This window comes from Talaromyces proteolyticus (genome assembly GCF_021365285.1).
Source record: "Talaromyces proteolyticus strain PMI_201 chromosome Unknown BGW36scaffold_14, whole genome shotgun sequence".
NCBI classification, from domain to species: domain Eukaryota; kingdom Fungi; phylum Ascomycota; class Eurotiomycetes; order Eurotiales; family Trichocomaceae; genus Talaromyces; species Talaromyces proteolyticus.
The window spans coordinates 1,070,588-1,091,332 of NW_025764290.1; the positions used below are offsets into that span (position 1 = coordinate 1,070,588).

Sequence of the window (20,745 nt, forward strand, 5' to 3'; positions counted from 1 at the left end):
GTCTCATGAATAACAAGCTTTTGTCTTCGCAGAAGTGGGGTCCTGGAGAACTTGCACTGGATCTTGTCGTCACGGCAGTTCCCATACTGTGGTCTGACGCGGTCGCATGCGATCTGGGTTGAGGTGACGTCAGCCCGGACCTCCTCGCATAGATGACTTTGACCACCTTTCTTCCGTGACAGAAGTCGCAAGCCAGTGATACATGCCTACGAGTACCGTCCATTAGGTTATTTGTCATGGAAATTGAGACCTGGCTCCGACAAGACCAACTTTTCGATCTGGCTGCTGTGAATAAAGGGACTCAATTCTTGCGGCTTCTCCTTGCAAGTCGACATAACGCCCGGGGTAGACATACTGGTTACTGTCGACTGGGGACATCACGCGGTAACGACAGGCCTCGGCAGAATGGTTCATTGCACGGATAGATAGACATCCCGAACGTCCGTTTCGATATTAATTTGAACCTATCCTTTTCTGGCCCAAAACCTCGCCACTTTCTCGTTTGCTAGTTGCTACATTGGAGTTTAAATTTCCTTCCTGATTAGTATCTTAAAGCAGCGAAATTATGAATAATAAAGCTCGATGAGATCAGAGTGATGGTATATTATCTATGGACTACTTATACTCTACATATACTGCGAAGTATTACCTCGAATATGCTGCTTTTGGGAATTAATAGCAAAATTAGTAAAACTTTCTGCATTTCAGTACAAGTTAAAATCGTAAACGCGATTGCGTATCTTCTGGATTGACGACAAATATGGTTCAGAAAACAGTGTTGATCACTGGCTGCAGCGAGGGTGGAATTGGTGATGCTCTTGCTAAAGCTTTCCACAAGAAGGGACTTAGAGTTTTTGCAAGTGCTCGGAATCTCACTAAAGTGCAACATCTTAAGACAATGGGTCTCGATATCATACAGCTTGATGTTACTGACGAGGAATCAATCAAACAAGCCGTCGAGACTGTCAAGGGCGCAACAGGCGGAACGTTGGACTTCCTAGTTAACAACTCCGGTGGAGGTACGTCTCCGCATTCTGGATTTCTATATGCCAGACTAATTGGTTAATAGGATATAGTATGCCTTTACTGGACTCGGAGGTATCAGTAGCAAAGAAGATGTTTGACGTGAACGTTTTTGCTGTTGTCGCAGTAACTCAAGCGTTCGCACCTCTTCTCATTGCGTCAAAAGGGACAATTATCAACATCGGATCCGTAGCTGGTCATATTCCTCTTCCGTGGCAAGGATATTATAATGCAAGTAAAGCTGCAATTGGTATTCTCACTGACCAATTGCGTATTGAATTCTCTCCCTGGGGAGTGCGAGCAATTCTTGTCATCACCGGTACAATTAAGACGAGGTTTTTCGACAATCTACCAGAGCCACCAACTCTACCACATAATTCCCTCTATTATCCAGCTAAGGATATAGTTGAGCCAACCCTAGCCGGAACCGACCTGAAGAAGAGTGCTGAAGATGTTGATTCATATGCTGAAACAGTTGTGAACAATGCAGTGAAATCTAGACCAAAGCAACATCTGTGGATTGGAGGAAAGGCCTTCAGTGTTTGGTTTGCTTCGACTTTCGGTTGGTCAACCATCTGGGTAAGACTATTCCTTATTCTAACTCAAGTTCAATTGCTGATCGTATATAGGACGCTTTGGTCCCTGGTTTAGTGAATCTACCGGCTATAACCAAAAAAATTCGTACTGCAGATAAAACGAAATAAGGCCGCTAAATTCAGAACATATGAATTTTTATCATGTGTGCTATAGCTAAATGTAGAATTAGTGTTGTTTTGGAACTCTATTAAAGATGGATGGAGGTTCCATGGTCTACGTACTGTTTAATATCACCGATCTGCCTCTCCATGCCTTTTAATATTAGCTGTGATGTCTCCGTTTATAGTCTGCCAATCTTTTGATGTAATCCTTGTTTGGGCGGTGCGAGGAGTGGGTTTATATGTTTTTCATAACTGTTGACCTCTTAAAATCTTGTTTGTGACCATGATCAGCTTGCACATTAAACTCCTGCTGGATATTAACAGATCGCCAACCTTGCCAGGTCTTGCCGCTACTTGATATTTATAATATAGAAATTGCTTTAGCAAGACTTCTCGGACACCGCTAAATGGCAAGTCTACTTCATGTAGACAAAAGGAAGGAACAGAGGAAACGGACTAGCAACCAGCTCTACTAAGGCGACAAGTTAAGCAAACTTGTCAAGCCGTTGAGATTAAGCATATTGCTAAGCTCTAAGATCTGGTAAGATTATATCATCTTTCCCAGTTCCACGCTCTTCACAAAAACACTAAAAAGATTATATGAAACTGAGTTAGAAATAACTTAACATCTTGATTAAAAATAATTAATCAAATTATAGGAAAATAAAACTATTTAAAATTCTTAGTTAATACCTAGAATAATTAGTTTATAAATAATTATTAGAATCTTTATATATTTTATATGTAAGGAGGTTATCTGGAAAGCAGACAAGCGTTGAGATCATCGGCCGAATGAGGTACAGACTGATTGCTGACCTGCGGCATATAATATATTTAAGCAGTTTTACTCTAATAGATAGATAAGTCATAAGATTACTAAGGGCATTTACTAACGTATCAATGTGTATACTCACATCTAGATAAATAGTTATCCAAGTGACCCACTAAAATGTATCTATATGAAGGCTTTACCGGAATGGGTTGGCCCCTCGCTGCCTTAGGAAAAGCGGCTCCGCGGGGTCGCCACATCCTTATCGTGCGAATTTATCTATCATTTTTTTCAGCGGGGCATTCGTGAACAACAAAACACCATTGCTCTCCAACAAAGCGACCATGGCATCGGAGAACACAGTGGCCTCTGCGCATGGCCTGGCAGATGGACATTCGCCCCCTCACCAATTCATCCAAAACACAGGTTACATCGATAATGCCAACGTTCCCGCAGTAGACGCCGCAGCTCATGCGGAAGAAAACGTTGAAGACGACGACAACGAAGAAGCCGAATACTACGACGACATTTTCGACGACGACGACGACGAGCAAGATCTTGAAGAGGAGAACTTTAGTTCCGCCAACCCCAACGATTTCACCAAATCATACAATCGCCAGCGGCGCCTGAACGAAGCGATCGCCGACGCCAATGCACCCAAGTCGTCGTATCCAAAGTCAAACCCACAAAAGCCAAAGGCGAATGTGCGTGCGGCGGTGGATGATCAGATTGAATCCCTGTCAAAGCATGCGGTGAAACTCAGGCTTGATGACGTTCAATCGGGTCTACGGGGGAAGGATGCAAGGGTGGTGGATAAGAGCGACCGTGCTACTTCGGAGCAAGTGCTGGATCCACGCACGAGAATGATTCTCCTGCAGATGATCAACAGGGATATTGTCTCGGAGATCAACGGGTGTTTGTCAACGGGCAAAGAAGCGAATGTTTATCATGCAGTTACCGTGCGAGATAGCGATGAGGGTGACGTTGAGACCCTCCACCGAGCTATTAAAGTCTACAAGACTAGTATTCTTGTCTTCAAAGACCGCGATAAATACGTCACTGGTGAATTCCGTTTCCGAAAAGGGTATAATAAGAGCAATAACCGGGCAATGGTGAAAGTGTGGGCAGAGAAAGAGATGCGCAATTTACGGAGAATCCACTCAGCGGGTATCCCCAGCCCAGAGCCTCTCTATCTCAAGCTGCACGTCCTAGCTATGGGGTTTCTTGGAAACTCGCGAGGAATTCCTGCGCCGCGATTAAAGGATGTCACTCTCAACGTCCCAGATCCAGAGGCTCGCTGGCACGAATTATACATGGAATTGGTAGGTTACATGCGTACCATGTATCAGACCTGCCGACTTGTCCACGCCGATTTGAGCGAATACAACATCCTATACCACAAAGACAAACTCTACATCATCGACGTCAGCCAAAGCGTGGAGCACGACCACCCGCGCAGTTTAGAATTCCTCAGAATGGACATCAAAAATATCAGCGACTTTTTCAGCCGCAAAGGAGTGAATACCTTATCTGAGCGCATAATCTTCGAATTCATCATCAGCGCACAAGGCCCAGAAATGGTCAATGGCAATAACGAAGCCATGATCGCTGCTATTCAGAAACTCTTCGAGATCAAGAACCAACCCAACAGCGACCCTGACAGAGACGACGTCGACACAGCAGTTTTCCGTCAACAATACATCCCGCAAACCCTCAACCAGGTCTACGACGTCGAACGTGACGCGGAAAAGGTCCAATACGGCGAAAGTGCCGACCTGGTCTACCGTGACCTCCTCGCCGACAAATCGAACCCAGCCGTATCAATTACCCGACCAGACTTAACAGCGGCTGACAACGACGACGAATCCGACCAAAGCGGCGGTGTCTCGCTAGCCGGATCAGATGATGGAAGTGCAGACGAAGAAGATGATGATGTCTTTGCGAAACGCCCACCACGCGGTAAAAAGCACGAAGATAAGGACGAAAAGCGACAGCATAAGCAAAAAGTTAAGGAAGAGAAGAGAGAGCAGAGAGCGAAGAAAATGCCGAAGCATGTTAAAAAGAAGTTGGTTACTGCTACGAAGAGGAGGTAGAAGGGGCCATATTGCATATATGATTGATGAAAGAATTGAATGATTTAGATGAGTATTTAGCATCACGTTTTGTGGTTACGGTTAACTCACAATACATCGATCTTGCATACTATATAGGTATAGGGAATGGGAAATAGACCGGTTTGTGTGATTACATCTACAAGCGTAACATTGTGGTCGATACATTGCGGCTTCGACATTGAAATTTGATATTCAACATCGTTCATTAATGTATGTAATAATATAAAAAGGTAATTCACACCCATCAGAGCTCTCTTTGATCCTCATTTCGCGATGATCCTTGCCAATTCGCCCGCTTACATCGCTTCCAAATTGGAAGGAGTATACGGTTCACAAATTGGGTATGACCGCGCAATCAGTTGTTGAAGATATATATTGTGTTCATCACTTGGGAATGACGGCCTTGCATATCGAAGTAGCTCTAACTTGGCGATTGGCAAACTGGACTCATGATTCTGCTAGTATATAGCATTATAAGATTGGTTCATCCTAAGGGGTCGGCCTTGGCTCGTGCTTTTAATCGTGCAATAGCCTCATCAACGACATGTTTCGGCAGATCCGGAATATAATCGCCGTCATCAGCTGGGGACTCATCCTCGATGGGGGCGTCTGTAGGTTCCGTTTCCTGGTCATTGTCACCGCTTGCCTGCGCGAGTCTTTCGCCTGGTAGTCGTGCGAATTTGACCTTCATTGGCCCGCGTCCTAGGCCTGGCCAAATGTCAGATGGTAGGTAATCACCTTGTTCTACTCTAAAAGCTTCTCGAGCGTTGACGTCTTCCTCGTGGAGCTGGTCAAGTTTAGCGCGGGTGTCCCGTAAAACCCTCTCGACACCTTGGCGCATGTGCCTGCGCCGAGCAACTTCGAGGATGAGACCATCGTAAGCATCCAGGAACCCAACATAGAGTGATCGAAGATCGGAGAGGTCTGCCATGCCGGCCCTTATTCGTTCATGTTCTTCGTTCCAAGTTTGGGTGAAACTATGTGCTTGAGCGATGAACTCTGGTAAGCGGGTGGAAGCGAGACTGGAAAGGTGACCAAATATCTCCGTAGTAGCATTGCAGATGGCCACGACCGCATCGCGGTGCCCGAGAACACTTTCTAGGATAGCTTCCATATCATTGCTGCGCTCTTGGATTTCAAGAACAACATCTTCAGCTTCCGCTGCATCTCTCGTAAGAACACCAAGCATTTCTTGGTAGTCGGATTCGGTCATGGGGTCGACTGAGTCATTGGCATTGATTTCAGCAGCTTCATGGATCTCTTTTCCGAGTGGGACATTAAAAGCGTCCGGCATGTCGCCAGTAATAGATCGAGCTGCAGCTCCGCCGCCTTCGGTGTGTTTCACAGCCGTGACACATCTGTCAAAATGATGGACCAAGGATTCGAGTAGATCTGCCATCTCTTGAGCATTGGATTCTAGTGAGTGAAGCATTGCTGGTATGGACGACGGTGACGCTAATGCCGGGTTGGACGCGGCCGGTGAGGATCCCGAGAGTGATGAACGGGAGGATACTAGCTCCATTGCGGTGCGATATCGCCCAAGGGCATGTTGAAGCGACTGGAGTTCTTCATCAAAGGCAGAGCTGGACTTATCCAGCTGCGCCTGAGCTTCGTTTATACGGTCAATAGATGATTTCAAAACTGTTTGCAACTCATCGACACCGCGTTCATCTACAAAGTCATGGAGGCTCTTGGAGTCTTCGCCCTCTGGACGGAATGAAGAATGCACCACTGTTTGCTGTAGTTTATCTAAGGTACGTCGCAAGCGATCATCGACTGCGTCAAGCTCCTTTAACACACTGGCAAATTCTGCACGTCCTCGATGTGATATATTTTCGATTTCCGTGCGTACTTTATACAAAAGCCGAATTTGATTCTTTTGTCCACGTCTCAAAAACCCCGTTCTGGCCGATACGATCACGCTCTCCTCGAGGGCAGTCCGCGCGGTGTTGACAATTTCATTGGCTCGTGAGACATGGTATATCGACGACAGGGATCGCTTGGCAGCCACTAAATATGATATCAACGTATCAAGATGAGACTTGGGCTCCTCCACCAATGAAGGCGAGCTTCGACCCTGGATTTTCCCTGTTTCTATCCTCAGTGACTCCGACTGCGACCGCGAAAACGATGATTGCTCAGGGGAGTGAGTTGGCGGCATGTCCCATATGTTTCCAGGCAGCTCTTGCGGAACGATGAACGCTGGAAAACGTGTCCAAAAATGCCGCAGATGCCTTGAAATTGAGACAGGGGACAATGTCCGAGCTGATTCGGCGGTCGGCGCTGCCAAACAAGCCTTTTCCCTGCACGTTCGGACGACTAGCGGTAGCCAACGCCTGTTGAAGAGACGGGCGGTCACTTATGCGGTGGAAATTATTGCGTGATACGATACTGCGAAGAGCTGGTGATGACTGGGCGACTGGACCCAGCTTCGTTGAGCTCTCGGATCTAGACTCGCGGCAGTGCTCGGAAGCAGTCGTCAGCGCAGTTTCAGAGCACGACTCGGTCGAGGCAGTAATTAGGCGGTGCAGGACATGACGCCACAGGCGGCTCTGTCGACGGCATCGAGGGAATGATTAACCTTGATGATCTGGGGCGATAGCAAGAGGCTTGAATTCAGGAAGTCTGCCAACAGAGCGATAGCAGCTAGGGCGAGAGTAGCTGGGATGGATGAAACGCTGGACTAGGCCAATCCGGGGAAGGAACACAGACGTCCCAGAACGGAAAGGTGCCGGGCATGGCGTGATCAGGGCGACCCATGGCGGCAGTTTCGCCCTGTGAGAAAAGCGTAGATTGCACCACGCTGGCGGCAGATGGCGGCAGATTACCGGGCCCGCACGTGATCTTGCTCTTTCGGCGCCTTTGATCACGCCAGCGCCTTCAGTCTCTGGCCATTTATCAGTTACTCGCATCCTACTGCGCTCGCCCTGATAAATCATCCCTGTCCGCGTCTACAGGAACTAGCGCCTCTTCACAATCCTGCCGATCCGGTGCTCACCGCTACTGTCGCCCCTGGATGTAGCCTGTGATTTTCGCTGGCCGTTGGCATCGGCACTGCTATCGCAATCCTACTTATCTCGAGTTCGCCTCCGCTTGACAAAAATACCACGCCCCCAACCTCATTTTCACTGTCATCTTGCACTCGAGTTGACATAAATTCGTTCAGTCGTGTCCTTTTTTCTTGCGACAGTCAATATCAACGCTGTCTCTTGTAATATCGATTTGCCCCCTCTTCGGCATGCGCACCCACGAACCCTCTCCGCCAAATGACAGCACCATGACCAGCAACACCACTCCTCGCAAGCGACGCCGCTCTGACGATTACACTCCAACAGCATATACTGCAGCGAGATCGATTTTCAACAGCGGCTCGGCATATCCGATCGTGAAAGATGAACACAATGAACCAGAACGAGCCGCGACAAAGGCAAAGCTGGCTGACGGCAATGTTGCTCCCTTCCTGGCTAGGCATATTCCCACGCAGTATGCTCCTCTGGGAAAAGAAGCAGGAACTTCAAAAGGTCCGCCGCCGCTCAATGTGAACTCGCGATATTGTTATCGTCACCGGCCAGATCTCAAATGTCGCCGGCAAGCCGATGAGCCGTCGATGGACCAGATGCAACGTGTATGTCCATTCTGAAATGACGCTGAGTTAAAACTGACGAAGAAATAGGAACTCCAAATTCTTCCCCAAAGTGATCAACAGGGTATCGCCCATGTGTGGTCCTTGTTTTCTGCCGCCCCCGCCAAACAACGAAACCTAATGTTACAGGGCATTCTTGCCCAATGTTGCTTTCCCCAATTATCCTTCATCTCCGCCAGCGTAAGAGAGCTTATTCGCATCGATTTCATTACAGCGTTGCCTCCAGAAATCTCCTTCCAAATCTTATCCCGTCTTGATACCGCCTCCCTCTGCCGAGCCGCTCAGGTGTCTCGAGCCTGGCGGTCCCTCGCTGATGACGATGTCGTATGGCACCGTATGTGTGAACAACATATTCACCGTAAATGTAAAAAGTGCGGCTGGGGACTACCACTTCTCGAACGCAAGCGACTTCGTGCCTCGAAGGAACATATCGAACATCGTGCTCTGAATTGGGATGGGTCTGCACCCTCCACGCCGGATGCCACACCGCAGAATGCCACACCGTCAGATAATCTAATTTCTGAGTCAAAACCCGAACCTGAGGAATCAGAGCCCACCACTACCCAAGTCGTCAAACGTCAAGAGACGAAAGTGTCGTCTTGCCGGGAAGATGATAGCGAGTACTATAAGACCAAGTTCCGTCCGTGGAAGGACGTCTATAAGGATCGTTTCAAAGTTGGTACAAACTGGAAATACGGCCGCTGCTCAGTAAAGCTATTCAAAGGACACGCCAACGGAGTGATGTGTCTCCAATTTGAAGATAACATTCTTGCTACTGGATCATATGATACGACCATCAAAATCTGGGATATCGAGACCGGCGAGGAGCTGCGTACCTTGACCGGGCATACTTCCGGCATCCGTTGTTTACAGTTTGATGACACAAAACTCATCAGTGGTAGCATGGATCGCAGTTTGAAAGTATGGAACTGGCGCACCGGGGAATGCATCTCCACATATTCTGGACACCTAGGAGGCATCATCGGATTGCATTTCGATGGCAGCATTCTTGCGTCTGGATCAGTCGATACAACCGTCAAAATATGGAATTTCGAAGATAAATCGACGTTCCTCTTGCGTGGGCATGCTGACTGGGTCAACGCGGTTCGTGTCGATACGTTATCTCGGACCGTCTTCTCTGCCTCCGATGACTGTACTGTCAAGCTTTGGGACTTGGACTCGAAGAATTGTATCCGCACTTTCGAAGGCCATGTTGGCCAGGTTCAACAAGTAATCCCACTTCCGCGGGAATTCGAATTGGAAGAAGAACACGACGGAGACAGCGAAGATGACAGTGCCACTTCGGATACTGGGGACGAATTCCCCGAAAGACACGGGTCATTCGGTTCGACTACTTCTTTCTTTGAAGGCGACCGCCCTTCCCCTCCAAAGTACATAGTCACAAGCGCCTTAGACTCTACTATTCGTCTATGGGAGACCACCACTGGCCGATGCTTGCGAACATATTTCGGCCACCTCGAAGGTGTCTGGGCGTTATCCGCCGACACACTACGCATCGTGTCTGGCGCTGAGGATCGAATGGTGAAAATCTGGGATCCGCGTACTGGCCAATGCGAACGTACATTTACAGGGCATTCCGGCCCTGTTACCTGTATCGGGCTCGGCGACAGTTGTTTCGTAACCGGAAGCGAAGATTGCGACGTGCGCATGTACAGCTTCAAAAGCTGAGTCTGCGGCCTACACACATATCTTGTATAATGATGTTACAATTATGAATTTCTTTTAATACCCTGTGCATGACTGGTGTTTATTATTTTATGTTCCTGGTCTTGGTCTCGGTCATGTGCAGATTCTTTCGGGCAATTTTGTCATCAGGCGACTTTATGAAAAGCATTGTATCGTTGGGCGTATAGAATGGTCAGGCGCTCCGGTGTCTTGATACGGTGTTTATAGTCTTACAGTTTCAGCAATTATTCAAAACAACGTTCAGTCTCTGTACATGTAGTTAGAAGTAGGACCTAGCTTTACGCCAATCCTCACATTAATACCGATGTCTAATAATGATATTTATATAATAGTCAACTGGTAAAGTTCCATATATATATATTAGGTGTAGGCTTTGACTAATTATCAATTGAAGGCAATATCCTAAGGGTCCATATGTTGATGCTGGGTCTGACACCACGGACTGCACATCTGGACTTTCGCTAGTCTGCAATACTCCGGTTCTACGCGTTCCCTCCAAAATATCAAATACTATCTGCTGCCCAACCAAGAAAGGCCTTGAAGCTGGAATGAGCCCCCTTGTTTGTTCAAACAAGCAGTAAGCCTGATATTTCAATCCACACCCGCTTCATCTCGAACAGTATCCATGTTGCATTAATTGGCTGAATATCAATCGTCGAACTGAGTAAATTATAATAAATGGTTTAGTTAGATACATTTATGTCAACAAATTTCCTCGTGATAAACATTTGAACTGCTAGTTATTATTCTTTTCGTTGAGGTAACAACGATATGTACTATGGATAATCTCACGTGATTTATTCAGCCCTACTATTAGCTCACTAAGAAAGAACCTATATGCAGTTACAATAGGAGGGGATCTCTTATTGATTCAAATATTGCTTAATCCGTTATATCCAAAATATCATCGTAATATCAAACGAGTCATAGATACTTGAAAGAGTTGAACTTCTGCTCCGATAGACTAGTAAATCATCACAGTCCATATATCAGCTCTGATCTGATAAATTACAGAGTTACGACGAGTTTCTTGGCAGAAACACCCTTTTTCAGAAGATCAACAGCCTTCTGAATATCCCCAAGCCCCTTTCCAACAACCTCGGGGTCCGGTTTGGCTTTGAGGTGTCCGTTTTCAAGAGCCTTGGTAACAAAGTCCCGCCAAACCGCGTCACTTACTTTCTTGTGCGGCTCCTTGACAATAGATGCAGCATGAACTATATATGGAAGAACAATTGTCAATCAAACATTCTCTCAAAGACGATGAAAAGATCTTACCACTTGTCGGAGCGAAGTGTGCCGTCGACTCTCCGCTATACGGCAAAACAGTTGCGATTCCGACCTTTGCATTTATTTTTTCAAGAATGGCTTTAATTGGCTCGAAGCTTGATGGCAGGGAAATAGCATCGTAGACACCAGCCACATCGGCGCTGGCAAGTGCACTTGCAATGTCGTCCACCACAGTAGGGGAATTGTAGTCAAACACGGCACTTGCGCCAATAGACTTGACTAGCTCATGGTTGTGCGCAGAGGCAGTGGAAATCACATTTAAGCCCGCTGCTGCAGCAAGCTGGACTGCTGCTGCGCCAACCGAAGAAGCACCGCCCCAGACAAGAAGTGTTTTGCCGGTGGGCTTGGACGGCGTCACCGAGGGGAATGGAAGGGCTAGGTGGTCGTCTTGGAATAGACCAGCTGAAGCAGTTGAAACGGCTAGTGGAAGCACAGAGGCTTGTTCAAAGGATAGTGAATCCGGGATTGCTGCAGTCACAGCTTCGGCTGCAACTGAGTATTTCTGGAATGACGTCTGTGTTATGTTTTTTGTGGACAAGCCGTGGGTATATCTGGGATATATTAGAATGTGATTGAATTGGAAAGCGAATTAAAATAATCTAATATACTCACGCGAGCACTCTTTGGCCCTTTGTAAAGCGGGTAACGCCAGGACCGACGTCGACTACCACTCCAGCGGCGTCTTCGCCGAGAATGGATGGGAATTCCGTGATGAAGATACCATACGATCTGAGCGAAAATAAGTCAGCATTGATCAGTTGGGAATTGGAGCAAAGCTAAAGCTGTATCTTACTGGATCTTCCAGTCAACAGGGTTCTAGGTTGAAAATTAATTAGCTGGCAAAAGGCAAAGTGATCGCAGTGGGAATCATACAATAGCAACAGCCGCGTTTTGTATCACTACCTCTCCCGGCCCTGCAGTTGGATATGGGGCATCCTGAACGCGAAATGGGTGGACGGAAGCACCTGTGAGCCAAGCAGCTTGATTTTGCGCCATATTCAATGAGAGTAGCAGTGGTAATAATAGTGGTAGCAGCTAAGAGTTACAATAGCAATAAAGCGAAGGATGAGAACAAACCAAGTCTTTGGGGGAGCGATTTTAATGAATTGAATGGAATTTCTTCGATAGAGAGAACAGACACCCTGCAATTTGAATACGGCATCGGGACGATATTGATGCCATTTGATTACCAATAACGCCTCATTCCCTTGATGATTACTAAAGCTATTTTATGCATGCGGGGCTATAGTAAGTCCGATGAAACCCCGCGTACTTGATTATTTCTAGCTATCTTAAGCAGCTGTTCCTCGGTTTTAATAATATTTTAAAAGTATATGGAACCTGGCATGGCAGGTTCTAGATTTACCTCGGTATTAGGGTGTGGCTCGGTTCTCGGGGCGTCATATTTAGCGCGTACACTGGATGAATTGTAGCGCTCGTAGTCTTATTATTATTCATTGCCTTTGCCCACTAGAAATGGAATGGAAAGTTGTCCACTTAGGTTATTGCTAAAGTAGGTTCCGAAAGAAGAAATGCAGCGATTCGGCAAAAGGACCCATGCGACAGAAGGATCATCGGGCCGTGTACCCTGTACTGTGCACAAATTGCACAACTGTATATGATAAAAGTTTGAATATAATATTAATAATGTCTATCTGTCTTTCATCTACATTGACACCAATTTATGTCAAATTAATTTAAGCTTTATGGGTGTCACCCATTAATAATTTAAAAAGTTCAAACATTATTAATATTGATATAGGGAGAGCTCTTGTAGTCAATTCACTTTTGTGGTACCATATTCAGACGTTGGTCGCCTTGTGAGTTTCAGGGGCCGCGAAGATTGATTATTAGCCACGCGACCTGCATTGCAATCAATGAACTATCGTTTCAAAGACCACTAATATGAGCTATTCTTTGTACTTATGTCTTAGCTCTCCAAAGATGATCCATGGTTACAAAAGGGTGTTTTCAGCAACAAACTGCTATGGTCCAGGCTTAGTGTATAAAAGTTGCCGGAATCTCCTCGGAATCTCCGGGGTGCGCCCTCAATCTTGCAGAGTTTATATAACTGATATCGGTCTTCCAAATGAGATTTATCGCCGATAGCTGCAATAGTATCAGTTGCTATTCTTAGGGGCAGCGTAGAATGGTTGGACGGTGGTATGTTTGTCCGTCAAGCTTTAAGAATCACTGTGTTGAGTATCTATTGATGAGAAGCGCGCGTAAGAAATCTATTAGGCTATAATTGACCACTTAATGCAATGGTGAAACACGACAATAGGTTGCTTTATCCACTGCACTGAAAAGGAATACTAATCTTAAGATTGAAATGACGGTTATGCATTACCTATTGAGCTTGTAAATGTATTATGCTGGACGTTGGTGCAGAACCCAGCTATCTATACTAGGAAGTCTTCTCGCTAGAAGAAGACATGTGGCAAGGCGAGAAAAAGTCCACCCCTGTATTCTCAGCATCTGATCTTGTGGATCTCAATGTTGAGTTATGTTAGTTTCGTATTGGAGAGTCGATTTTTCGTCGCGAATAATATGCAGATATATGACAGGTTTCAATGGTAAAGCTTATGTGGTTATTGCACAATAGCCAATAAAGACCCTAGATCAGTGAATGAACAGAAAGCAACGGACAAAAGACTTGAAAGATGTTTGATCGGGGTCTGTTCAGTGAACAGGCCAGTCTGCGGCCTGAAACAAATTGTTTTAAGATATAGTTTGGCAGCCAAAAGTGAACACCGCCCAATGAAGCGTTTGAAAAGAAGCGTTTGAAAAGAAGCGTTTGAAGAGAGAGAGGTCACTCTGCTCCACGACACAAAAAGGGAAGGAGGCGCGCCACCTCTCCTTCCCCTACAACATCTTCTTCCATTAACCTCTGTCAACCCAAGAGTATCGCTTTACCGACCGTTTTACCAAATACTATCATAGCAAAAGAACTTAGCAAAAGGTATTAAGCGTCCATTTGACCTTTATAGATTCAGGCTGATCGCGTCCAGAAACAATCTCTACCCAATACCACAACTTCGATACCAAAACAGACTAATACATCAAACATGCCCTTGTTTCGCTTGAACCCATTCAAATCACTAAATAACCATCTAACCACCACCACGAAGCCGTCGATTATCTGTGAGAATTGTCTCCACAAACAACCTCAAAACACAACAAATGATGTCGTTGTCGCCAGCCTCGTTGTGCTTTGTTCCTACTTCCTGGCCTTCCTCGATGACCTCGAAATACAGCTTGCTACAATTCGCAGTGTTGAGCGCGGGGTTATTGTGTGCCTTCTTGGCGGAACTGTTTTCCTGAGTTTCCTTGGGGTATCTTTCTGGGTTGGCGTGGTTCTGCTTCCATGGCTCATCGGAGCTTGGATTTTGTGGACTTATGTCAGTCGTGGGTTCGAGAAAACCGTTTCTGCGCTGGACGATTGAGAAATAGACCGTAAAGGACTTGTTAAGAGCAGTTGCGAGTATAATTGTCTAGCGCCTTTTGCTGTGGGGGAGGTGGTCTGGTTTATTGCGATTCCAACAAGACAGATTAGATAGGAGGTTTGAAGGCGGATTATCCATAGCACAACGTGAATCAGAAAAACATTCCAATACATCCTTTGGCCAACATCTTATACGAGTGTTTATATATAGCTGGTTATAGTAGTCCTTGAAGATAAATCAACTTTTATGAACTGGATAGGGAATTGCCCGAACGTGTGCGCAATTGTTGGTGAACCTCCCTGCAAAGGCGGAATATTTCTGGTCAATTTTACAGTGGCTTAAATAGAATGGGGGATCGTATGGAGTACCGCAAAACTTATGGTAATAATAGCAAGCAACCACTTAAATATTGAATCTGACAAGCGGTATTGATTGTGATGCTGGGTTACGCCGTCGACTATTTCGTCCATTCAACTAGCTAGGTGAGATATTAAAATGCTCTTCCTTTGCCATCGCACCTGACACTTTCGTTTATTTCTCCCCAAAGGCATTTCTACTATCGTTTAAATACAATAACACTCCAAGAAAACCGGCGAACCATTCGAAGCAATCAACATGGAATCCACTTTCCGTTACTATAACACACCCCGTCCAGAACATAGACGAAATTCGGCACACAATCGAAATTCGGCTCAAGAACTTTTGCAATACCACTGCGAGAAGGCGGTCATTATGGCGTTCAACGCGAAAAAGTAACAGCTAAGGGAGATCTGACATCACGGAATAAACATAGCTCAACCGTCGCAAGAACCAAGGACCTTAGGGACATGTTTGCCGGATTCGTATTCGCCCTGTACTTCGCATTCTATATCGCCAATGCCCTTTGGCTGTGCCTTTTAATTATGGTAATAGTGGCTCTCATCGTATACGATATCAAGTTATTCCTCGCAGAATGAGGTAGAAAGCCGAAATTGTGACGAAGATGTGGTGATACCATCAATCTTAAATATAGCGCGCATGAGTCTTCTAACCATAGCCAAATATACCAATGCATTTCTTTATTTCATTACGTCAATTTCAATTACTGAAGATTACAGAAACATAAATTGTTTGACAGCCTCCACGACCTTGTTAAGGAGAAAGTGCACGTGGCTAAAAGCAGAAGGCAGAATAAAGAATATCAATACCCAGTGTCCTTTTTCATAACCTAATGCGATTATCATTCTTAATTTTTTTTATATGGAAGCATAATCCTGCTGATCTCAATTTTCTTCCTTGTTTATACAACTAAGAGTAGATTCAAAATGAATAACTACCTGCCATATAAATGCTCATTGCGGAGTAGAATGGAACTACAAAAGCCCGAATCAAGAATGTACTTCAACAAAGCTTCAATGGGGATGATACTCGACACTTACTGTTTTTCTTATTGTCTTGATAAGCATTTTGGAGTTGCCACCTAGAGCAACATTGTTTTTCCATGTATATCTGTCCTAAAAGTCATTCGGGAAGAACCGCAAAATTTGCTAGTACTTAGTTTTTATGGGAACTCTTTTTCGGGCCTATCCAGAATCAGTGTCAAATGAAATTGAAATGCCCTTCTATAAAGCCCTAAATCTTGAGATACATCTTTTCAGAATCGAAATTTTACAATGAAGCCAATTTGTTATTACTCTTTAACTCAAAAGTACGACGCTGATATCATTGATATCTGAAAAGTTTACGGGATCGCGAAATTGAAGATCACAATGCTCATAGAGACGCTGCTCATTTTAATTTTAATTTTTACAGTTCCCAGTGTGTCGATCCTACTCTCGATGTGGGTTTGCAGACCATTTTTCGGATACGTAGGAGCGACTTGGTATGAATGGACTCGAGAATTTAGGCACTCAGTTAAATTTCTCATCAACTGTCATTCCGTCAATCGATAACGAAACCCTAAAACATCAGGGTTGATAGCCAGAACATTTGAAACACTTAACATCACATTTCATATATCAATAAACTATTTTGAATACTCAAGGTTCTATTTCGTCGATCGCAATGTGGGTCTGCGTATATGGAAAAAGCACTAACTGTGGACTGCAAATACATCAATTGATATTAATTTAAATCAAACCCATTAAACACTCTTGTATATATCGTAGCGCTGAAAACCATTCAAACCATCACACGTTTTAACACAAATAAATCTCTAAAGCATAATGGTCATAACAGGGAGCATAACATGTCCGACAATCTGGTTGGCAACCGGGAAAATACTTGGCCAGGCCTGGATCTTCCACCCATACGGTGCATAGAGTGCCAGATAGATTACTGCACCGGTTAGGCAAGCCATGAAAAATAACACATACTTGAAAGCCTTAAAGACTCTCTCCATTCCCACGAAGAATCCGCCTGATTCTAGTTCCTTCGCCGTCGAAGACCATTCAATGGGAAGACAGAACATATGGGCTAGAAGAGCATAGGATATATGCCATGAAATACCACCAAAGAAGATGACTATTGCCATCATGTTAGTCGATGTGGTTTAGGAAAACGGGCCGCTGGTGAAATAGGTATTGAGACTTACCAAAGAACGGCATCCACATGAACGATTCAACCAACCCCCAAAACAAGTTCTTCTCACCAAGTCGGTGACGATACCATGCAAAGGCGATAGGACTCACAGCCACAAATATGAACAATGTTCCACATAACATGTCCCAACTAGGCAGGTAGCTGTGATCCAGGGAGTCGGCAATCCAACCTGTAAGGAAGTAATTTGTGATTGATAGCGGTAGGGAAGCGCCGATCGCATAGTATGTTCCAATGTAGCCTAGAATCGTGAACTTCGCAGATATTTTCATGTTTGACCACAGGAAACGGCGGAAGAGTTCTGTGAAGGGGCCGCGGTAGATCCACTGGTAGACAGGGTGAAAAATCTTTGGGTTATCAGTAACATAGTACTTCGATTAAAAAGAAAGGAAATCTTACCAATTCTGAACAGCCGTAGGCGTATTTTTCCCATCTCAGTAACTCATCAAATGCCGTTAGAGAAACGCCTTCTTTGAATTCTCCCTTGTCTGTATCATGTAAGTCATATGGGAGTCGTTTGAGTATGGAGACAATAACATACCATAAGTGGCTAATCGGACGACAAATCCTGCAGTTTGAAGACGCAGAGACATATCAAAGTCCTCGGACACATGACTTTCTGACCAGAACTTTTCAACACCATCTTCCACAAAATACACACTCTGAATGGCTTTCCAACGAAGGAAGGCATTATGACCGACAAAGGGCGCACAGTCACCATTTCCGACGGAAAACTTGATCAGCAGGTAGATAAGGTTGGTGAAGTAAGTGACTGTGAAGTTAGATAAGCGCTGCATGGGATGGAAATGACTACATACTAGCATTTTCGAAGAAACTGTGGATAACCTGCATGACACCAGAGGCATGTTGAATAATGGCAACCGATGGGCTTTCTTCCATCTCCAATGCACCCAAGGAAAGGCAGTCGACCGGCTAAATTAAGGGTTTAGCATGATTTATAAATGGCCTTGAACAAGAAAAGGAATAAAAAAATGAATTCTTACAACTCGAGTGTCGCAATCGATCAAAAGAATTATTTCTCCCATACGGACATTACCCTCGGCCCAGGTCTTGCCCCCGTCTCCATCGATAATTGTTTGCATAGCTTGTTGGTAGAGCTCTTCCTCCTCATCTATAGATAGAGACTCTTCCGTTCTTTCTTCGGCTTGCGCTTTCTCTTTCATCAGGCGTAGCAATTCGTCTTCGACGCGCAGACTGAAACTGAGGCAATAGTTCATATTTGAAGCCTTTTTGAATTTACCCGCTCGAACAAACCCATCTTTACCATGCGGTGGTCGTGCACACCAACCGATATTGTTAACCTTGTAGAAATTTCTGCGCATTTCAGCCACCTCTTGACCAACTGCCTGCATACCATCTTCACAGACGAAAATGCTGGCCGTTCCGCCTAATGATTCATAATGGCGGATGGCGGGCATCAAACTTTCGATTGTTGGGATGATGACTCCCTTTAATCCTTCTTTGTACACGGGCATCTGAATGGTGACGTGAGGAAACTGGAAGTCTGGATGACGCTTAATGTTCGGAGGCTGAGAGCTATAGAATCGCGAGTTCCCGTTCTTTACGTCGTTCATCGGGCCAACCAGCTGGAATAGCGTTCCCACAATGACAATGGTGAAGAATAGTGTAAAAAACATGAAAATGGGTAACGGTGCGAGAAGGCCAAGACGAGAAAGCATAGGAGTCCCTAGTGCCTTGATTTCAATTATGATCAAGCGAACAGCAAGACACTCGATGACCATGAGCAGACACATGGCTAGCCCAACCATAACTGAATGAGACAGAAGGAATGGGCGCGCCACTGGTGCCCTCTTTTCCTCGTCCTCTGCAGTGAGATCGACTTCATCTAGTACTACCAGGTTCTTTTCACTGTTTTGGCCATGCACCATAGGAGGAGTTTCGGATATGACACTTGGCGTTGTTCCTTGCCATGGAGTGTTACCTCCTGTGGGTTGACGATGGTGACGAGGGGTGTGGTGGCCGGATGTAATCATCGTTCCCCATACCTATAGCACCATTAATAAAGGCGTCTCTAGTAACACTAGCTACAACAAAACATACCGAACTCATGAGCTTTGTTTCGACGTCAGATGCATGCAATAAAACGTCATCGGCTGAAGTGCTCCAGACTAGGACCACTTTCTCCTGGCGGACAAAACAACAAAAGTCCCTCCTTCTAACACTTGTAGAGTCCTGAGCCAAGGAACTCAATGAATCCACAACGGGAACTGTGATGTTGTTCGGCGATAATGTGATTTCAGAGTCACTTGGTCCAATTCGCTTGAAAAGTAAAGCTGTGATGTCGGAAGACATTGTGAATACTGCCGTAAGACCCAGTTGTGAACTGATTGTTTTAAGGTCAGGGTCGATTGTATCGGGCTTAACTATATATTTGATCTCTCCTTCTTCGGCCGCTTCTTCCGATTCGTCTTCAACACACATGACCAAACCAAGAGCTGAGGTAAGTCTAGCTGCCGGATCGGCTTGGAGCCAGCCTTGCTCTTGGAATCGGCGAAAGAGGAATTGTGACATCTAGGTTTGTTATTATTACTTCCTTCAGTACATTCATTCTGGTGGCATTATTTACTTACTGTGACGGAACGGGTGTACGCGTCGACTTCACCCATTCCTTGTGTCAGGCTCTTTGGTATCTGATAGCGAGAATACCGAGGAGACATAGACGCAGTCGGTCTCGAGTAGTTATGCGCCCCATTGGGGGGGGTGTATGTTGCCATTGCCAGCTGATTTTGACCAGGCTTGGAAACAATAAACACAATGAAAGCAACAAAAACAGCGATCTCATAGATCAAAGAAGCTTGCTTTTTAACGAGTGAAGAGACAGTTGAGAAATGGCCAGATGCGCAAGCTTATGAGAACATTAATAGATCACCCTAGGGTTATATCGGTATCCAATCGTTCAATCACGCCGCAATCACGCCGCTAAGCACATGGGCGGCTGAAAAAAAAACCGATGAAAAATTCGAAATGTAAGGCAATTCTACTTCGTTCTCGCCTACGCTCGCCAACTCTGTTTCATAGATTGTATCTACTAGACTAGTCTGAGTCAGAGAACGCCCCAAAGCGATAACCAGCAGCTCCATCCAGGAGACGACATATCACACCGGACCCGGAGAATGCCGTATCGGGCGTTTGTCATGGCATTCATTTGTCTTGGTTTACGCGTCTATTCGCATAGGGCTGCTGACATTTTCCGGTTGACGAGGTCTCGCCATTAGCCACATGGCGGACTATTGAAGTCAAGTGTTTCCGAGTCAGACAAAGTAGTTGTAATGAGTGGCCGTTGGAGATAAGCAAGCCAGCCCTGTCCTTGGCGCTAGTGGGTTTGTGTAGATAGCTGTTGGGAGGAATTCGCAAGCGTACGGCTGATTGGCGCTAGGTTGTTATACTTCCCTCGCATTGACATTTGATTCACCGGATGAAGCCGACGCTATCAGCAGCT

The 20,745-nt window shown here is 45.5% G+C and overlaps 7 protein-coding genes across 7 annotated transcripts; 4 read left to right on the forward strand and 3 right to left on the reverse strand.

The window, feature by feature from the left end:
• Window positions 1-760: 760 nt before the first annotated feature.
• On the forward strand, window positions 761-1,727 carry BGW36DRAFT_307744 (putative short-chain dehydrogenase/reductase; the record flags this gene model as incomplete). Its single annotated transcript, XM_046212263.1, has 3 exons — window positions 761-1,019; window positions 1,070-1,602; window positions 1,653-1,727. The coding sequence occupies 3 exons, from the start codon at window positions 761-763 to the stop codon at window positions 1,725-1,727; spliced, it is 867 nt and encodes a 288-aa protein (XP_046066461.1).
• A 1,107-nt stretch (window positions 1,728-2,834) lies between these two features.
• BGW36DRAFT_364903 (extragenic suppressor of the bimD6 mutation) lies at window positions 2,835-4,583 on the forward strand (the record flags this gene model as incomplete). The annotated part of the gene is made up of 1 exon (XM_046214603.1): window positions 2,835-4,583. One exon carries the CDS (start codon window positions 2,835-2,837, stop codon window positions 4,581-4,583), a length of 1,749 nt encoding a protein of 582 aa, XP_046066462.1.
• Window positions 4,584-5,088: 505 nt separating this feature from the next.
• On the reverse strand, window positions 5,089-7,169 carry BGW36DRAFT_401578 (putative kinase activator; the record flags this gene model as incomplete). Its single annotated transcript, XM_046218759.1, has 2 exons — window positions 5,089-6,681; window positions 7,107-7,169. 2 exons carry the CDS (start codon window positions 7,167-7,169, stop codon window positions 5,089-5,091), a joined length of 1,656 nt encoding a protein of 551 aa, XP_046066463.1.
• Window positions 7,170-7,881: 712 nt separating this feature from the next.
• On the forward strand, window positions 7,882-9,936 carry BGW36DRAFT_307318 (putative sulfur metabolite repression control protein SconB; the record flags this gene model as incomplete). The annotated part of the gene is made up of 2 exons (XM_046212231.1): window positions 7,882-8,229; window positions 8,278-9,936. 2 exons carry the CDS (start codon window positions 7,882-7,884, stop codon window positions 9,934-9,936), a joined length of 2,007 nt encoding a protein of 668 aa, XP_046066464.1.
• Window positions 9,937-10,962: 1,026 nt separating this feature from the next.
• BGW36DRAFT_364906 (chaperonin 10-like protein) lies at window positions 10,963-12,237 on the reverse strand (the record flags this gene model as incomplete). The annotated part of the gene is made up of 5 exons (XM_046214604.1): window positions 10,963-11,168; window positions 11,230-11,792; window positions 11,854-11,970; window positions 12,035-12,057; window positions 12,115-12,237. The coding sequence occupies 5 exons, from the start codon at window positions 12,235-12,237 to the stop codon at window positions 10,963-10,965; spliced, it is 1,032 nt and encodes a 343-aa protein (XP_046066465.1).
• Window positions 12,238-14,309: 2,072 nt separating this feature from the next.
• BGW36DRAFT_433135 (uncharacterized protein) lies at window positions 14,310-14,687 on the forward strand (the record flags this gene model as incomplete). Its single annotated transcript, XM_046221227.1, has 1 exon — window positions 14,310-14,687. One exon carries the CDS (start codon window positions 14,310-14,312, stop codon window positions 14,685-14,687), a length of 378 nt encoding a protein of 125 aa, XP_046066466.1.
• A 1,984-nt stretch (window positions 14,688-16,671) lies between these two features.
• On the reverse strand, window positions 16,672-20,263 carry BGW36DRAFT_68199 (glycosyl transferase family group 2-domain-containing protein). Its single transcript, XM_046222514.1, has 8 exons — window positions 19,877-20,263; window positions 19,347-19,817; window positions 18,269-19,291; window positions 18,083-18,197; window positions 17,806-18,036; window positions 17,664-17,752; window positions 17,260-17,611; window positions 16,672-17,189 (listed from the first exon to the last, which is right to left on the reverse strand). The coding sequence occupies exons 1-8, from the start codon at window positions 20,018-20,020 to the stop codon at window positions 16,882-16,884; spliced, it is 2,733 nt and encodes a 910-aa protein (XP_046066467.1). The 5' UTR covers window positions 20,021-20,263; the 3' UTR covers window positions 16,672-16,881.
• Between the last annotated feature and the right edge of the window lie 482 nt (window positions 20,264-20,745).